The following is a 5,000-nucleotide window of genomic DNA, read 5'->3' on the forward strand; positions in this document are numbered from 1 at the left end:
AGTAAGCTTTGTCAGTTAGTTCGCCGATACGTGCAGATAATGAGCAACAATTTGAAGAAGCTGTGAAATTGCCTTTTCCTTTCGTGGTCGGTCGGCCGGAGAGAAATGGCAGACACAGTTGCAGAGAGCAGTAATCTTCGAATAATCTTAGCTTTTCTTGGAAACACAGTTCCAAGTTTCGAGGTCAAAACGAAAATAATCGAGAGGTATAATATAATTTAAGTACACTATAGTAAGGAATACATGAATCACCTTGTAAGTAGAATATCCGCTGACCTACCTTGTACTCACTTCCGGTTTCGCGGCCACTTCTGTCTCTTACTAAAGACTGAGCCCAATACAGTATACACTCTGAGCTAACTTGAACCTAGGCTCAATCTGTTTCAAAGGCAAAAATCCTGTAGATACAAATACGAACAACCAAGCCGAAGTTCAAACTCGAAAATATACGACAAGATGCTCCATGTGTTCGGACGCGTAACGCGTGACAAAGCGTGGGTACGTTGTCTTTTGTTCACTAGAACCACACCTTATCGAGGACCGACGTACCCTGGTCTTTTCAAATACTAATAGTTGCTGGAATTATGCAGTTTTCAAAAAAAGGCTTAGTCTTTTCTCGGTTGTCTCAAGTTCGTTGTGTGAGAGTTTTTCTCGAAGTCATTGCGCAAGCTCCGAGGTGTCAAAGGGTGTGCCCAGAGGGAGCAAAGGATCAAAGAATGACGCCTCTCATTAACAGAGGAGATAAAAGACCTTGGAACGAGTGTTTCGAAGTTATTTAAGAACCCCGCAATGTGGAACGTTCATCATGATATTGAATTTTTTAACTCAAACGTAAAAATCCTCAAATGAGAGCCATCTAGTTCGTACTTCTAGACAGCATACGCACCAGCAATGTCATCTAGAGAGCCTTCTTTAAGGGGCGTAGACGTTCCCATGGCAGCGACTCGTAACCATGGCAACTAATCATTGGCAAGCAAACATTTCTTTTGAAAAAAAAAACAAGGCAATATACAACACATAAGAACAATGGCCGGGGGGCCGTGAACAAGACTAATAAAGTCTTTGGGAAATTATAAAACGACTCTTCAAATCACCGGTTAGACCTGTTTGCAAAGAAAAATTGGAAGCACCGGTCTTTCCCGTTCACACGTATCCGAATTCGCAGCGTATTCAAGCATTTCCACTTTGGAGACCGTATTCGAAAATTTCCAGATACGCCTACCGAATACGTGTGGATGCAAGCCGCGGATACAAAAATTTCAGGATACGCGGGGACAGCGCCTTAAACCACTCTGAAATAAGAACGTTATTACATTTCAAGATGATAAGTAAACATTAGTAGTGGAATGCTTAAAATTATTCAGAAACAGACTCAAAAGGAGTTTACTCAAAAAATCTACAAATTGATCTAAAATCTGATAGTTGCTGTCTTATGAATGGTCTAGACAGCAGCAACAGCAAGGGAACCCTCCGTGAACAAGAGGGAACTGTTAACAAAGGGATAATTGTTCAATTCCACTGACTAGCAGGCTCCAAGAAGGAGAAACATGTTTTACGCTTGATTTGCCAGAAAAAAATTCGATTGGCGTTACGGTTCATGATGTTATCGGCAGAGCGAAATTACTGAATGCTTGGCCTAGGCAATTTTTGCTTTCTTTTTTATTCCTCGTGCCAGGGGAAAAGGGACTGGAAGGAATAATTTTACGTGGTGCTTGGATCTTCCTACCTCTATATTCGGAGGATCCAATCGCTGAGAAGGAACCAGCACTAGAGCAAAATACAACTTTTTTACTTTACTATTAGGAATGAAATTGTTGTTAGATTCAAGCACACTCGGATCTCTTCCCGAGTATTTTCGAGTCACCGCTGAAAAATAGATACGTTTCTCATTTTTTTTTTTTTTCTTTCTCTACATCATCATCATCGTTATATCGCCATTATTAACCGAACTGTGATCATTTCATTGCATACTTTTGAAACAACAAACTGACTGCCCCGTCATTCCCATGGGTTTCTCTTCTTCCTGAAGTGGGACCCTGGTAATGTCTGGTCACGTGTGTCCCTGACAATAAGCCAGTTCGGGGTTTCAGGAAACGAATGTGCGCGTCGGGATAAAAACAAACATGCAATTGCCTTTTTTTGTTATGATAAACAGCTGCAAGAATATGCTTGTTTTTATCCCGACACGCGCACGTTTTTTGAAACTCAGAACTCGCTTATTTAGGAAGAGGTCCTTTTTATTGGAGTTAAAAGTTGCACTTGGCAGCCTTTCCTATCAATCTTTTGTTTCCTATATCCCGTATTTTCCTAGAACTACAAGACTTTTTACTGCCTTCCTTTATTGTCTTGTCTCGATTGGTATCAGTTGCTTTAACAAATGATAGAATAAACGTCTTAGCGTCAAATAGCAGCTTCTGCAGGTACCGGAGCAGAAATTACGTAAAACAAAAGAAGCAAAACCCAGAAAACAAAACAACTCCAAATAATGACTAATCCCAAGTGACCAAAAACACAATGCTTTCCGGTACCTGCAGAAAGACCCCGTCAATTGGGCTCGATTGACCAACCTTTTTGTGCGCCCGCGTTCCTCCGCTTGCATCACGACTGGATCACTGGTCCAGCCAATTCGCTTCTTTCCCATTCCCATAATGCAATTCGTTTTAGGGGGTCGTTTGCATAAAAACAATATAAGTTATTTACTCTTGGGACCGCGTCATGCTCCAGTGAACTGCATATCCATTGTTTTAATGCAATTGTGAAAATAGCGAATTGTATTTTCCACCAATCAGAAAGTCGCCTGCCTGCCAAGTACAAAATACAACTGGCTGAATAAAAAATTAATGAGGGAAAAAGACGAAGTAAACAGTCATAAACATGAAATTTATTCAAATTGACGCGAACAATGTCAATAGCTTTTCTCGCTTTTTGATTAGCTACTTACGACAGTCAATAAAATTACAATGGTTAAAAAGATGACACTTTGACATTTGCACAGATTTCACATAAACTAAAATCTTATCTGTCTGTACTCTTTTTTTTTTTTTTTTTAATTTTTATTTAATTTTTTACAATACATACACTGCTTACAATCATAAGAATACATGCCATACAGACTCCACTTACAACATTATCTAACGTTAAAACTAACAGTCATCCTTGTCTTCTTACATACAATACTAACAATACAAACAATACAACCCATAAAAGCTCTACATTACAATGCTAATTGACAGGAATTTTATTGATGATAAAAATTAGCCTATGAGCGCGCGAGAAGTGAATAGTTATTGTAAAAAATGGTTTTGAACTCTCGGCTACTACGTTTTATCTAGTATAATGTATTTTTTCTTTTGTTAGACTCTACTTTGGATTCAAGACGTTCAACCAGCAAAAATGAAAATTCTGAACGAGTTGGAACTGTAAATACAAATATCACGCTTTTGACACGAAAAGATAAGCCATCATTGGGCATGCACGACTTAGGTCAATATGAAAGACACCGCGGGATCGATCGTGGCAGGTATGCTTTACGACTGCGCGAGCTTGTGCAGCTAGAAACTGTTTCAAGGCTTCTGGGAAAAGGGGAAAGTGAATTCTGGTAGTTGCGGAAAAAAAGAAAAATTGCACTTTATGAACAGTCACTATCAGGATTATTATGGACACACTGGTTTCTACTGGGATCGTACGTAGAGCCTATACATGGGACAATGTGCGCAACTTTTCCAGAACACTTAATAAATTGATGACAATTAGTTGAATCTTCATAATCGCCATCCTCTTTTTCCAAACAGAACTTTGAAAGATCTAGAACGCAATAAGTCATTGTTAGAATAATGAAGCAAAACATCAAGTTTGCCTACACTACCAATGAGATGCATACAACAGTGTAAAATAAGGGGCCTGTAGGTCTGCAAAGACCCCGGACGCCGGTTTATTGTGGGGACACTGATAAAATAAATATTGCTCATCATTCCGCATAATACATACAGACATGTGTCTCCAGCCGGAGACAAACCAATAGACCATTTTCGAATTCTCACTGCTGGACTGGACCTTGCATGAAATGGAGGCTAATACGGGCAAATCTCTTCACACACAAATTAATTTGCCCGTATTAGCCTCCATTTCATGCTAGATCCAGTCCAGCCGTGAGAATTCGAAAATGATCTATTGACACTGAGTAAATTAGTGTGACACCGACGGATACGAAAACCCAAAAACACTTTGTGGGCCGCTAACTCTGGGGGCTGAGTTACTATAACGAATCATGGAACTCGGGGCTCTTTTGTCCAGTATCTGTTTAAACGACCTACCAATCATTAGTGAGAGATGCTCAACCGAGTGCTATGTAGACGATACCAAACTTCTTTTATCTTTGAGCGTTGGGGACGCTGACAAAGGAAAGGACATTATCCATAATGATTTATATTTAATCCGTAATTGGTGTTTCGATAATTTTCTTCTGCTCAACCCTGAAAAGAAGGCAAAGCTCATGGTCTTTGGCAGCCGCCCGATGATCCGCAGACTATCCGATTTCAAGCTTTCGCTGCTCGGAAAGGAACTGGCGCCATCACAGTCGATCGAAGATCTCGTTGTAACTTTTGACCCTACTCTATCATTTGATAATCACATCTCACTGACCGTTTCATCTTGTATGAGTAAATTAGCTCAGATTAATAGAGCAAAGCACGCATTTAGCCCGACCTGTTAGCGGCCATCATAAATGCGCTTGCTTTTTCTAGATTATACTATTGTTATTATCATGGTATTGTCCACAGAAAACCCCATTTTGGGAGTGTACAATAGAGTTTCATTCAAAGTTTCATCGATTCATAACTGACGAACAATACACACTTAAATCAAACTTAAACTGAATTGTTGCTGACCTAGAATGGTTTTCAAATCGTAACGGTCTCAGTACTATTATCTAACACTCATACCCATAATCCCTGTGGCACGTCACCAATGCTTCTGTTCGTCCCGGCAAAATAACTATTTCT

General features: G+C 39.8%; 2 protein-coding genes across 4 annotated transcripts in view; both read right to left on the reverse strand.

Moving 5' to 3' along the window:
• The window catches only part of LOC137981166 (lysosomal-trafficking regulator-like), a 64,912-nt gene extending 64,727 nt beyond the window's left edge, over positions 1–185 (reverse strand). The window contains 1 exon segment of the mRNA XM_068828506.1: positions 1–185. This exon segment is cut by the window's left edge and continues 108 nt beyond it. The gene's annotated coding sequence lies outside the window, so the exon portion shown is untranslated.
• A 2,675-nt stretch (positions 186–2,860) lies between these two features.
• Positions 2,861–5,000, reverse strand: part of LOC137979376 (zinc metalloproteinase dpy-31-like) — a 7,986-nt gene continuing 5,846 nt past the window's right edge. For 2 of the 3 annotated variants that reach the window (XM_068826621.1, XM_068826622.1), the window contains one exon: positions 2,876–3,804. In XM_068826621.1, coding sequence (XP_068682722.1) covers positions 3,629–3,804 — 176 coding nt within the window. In that variant the 3' untranslated portion in view covers positions 2,876–3,628. Of the gene's footprint in view, positions 3,805–5,000 lie in introns of all 3 variants that reach the window. The other variant, XM_068826620.1, reaches the window with a different exon arrangement.

The sequence above is a fragment of the Montipora foliosa genome, chromosome 12 (genome assembly GCF_036669935.1).
Source record: "Montipora foliosa isolate CH-2021 chromosome 12, ASM3666993v2, whole genome shotgun sequence".
Taxonomy (NCBI): Eukaryota; Metazoa; Cnidaria; class Anthozoa; order Scleractinia; family Acroporidae; genus Montipora; species Montipora foliosa.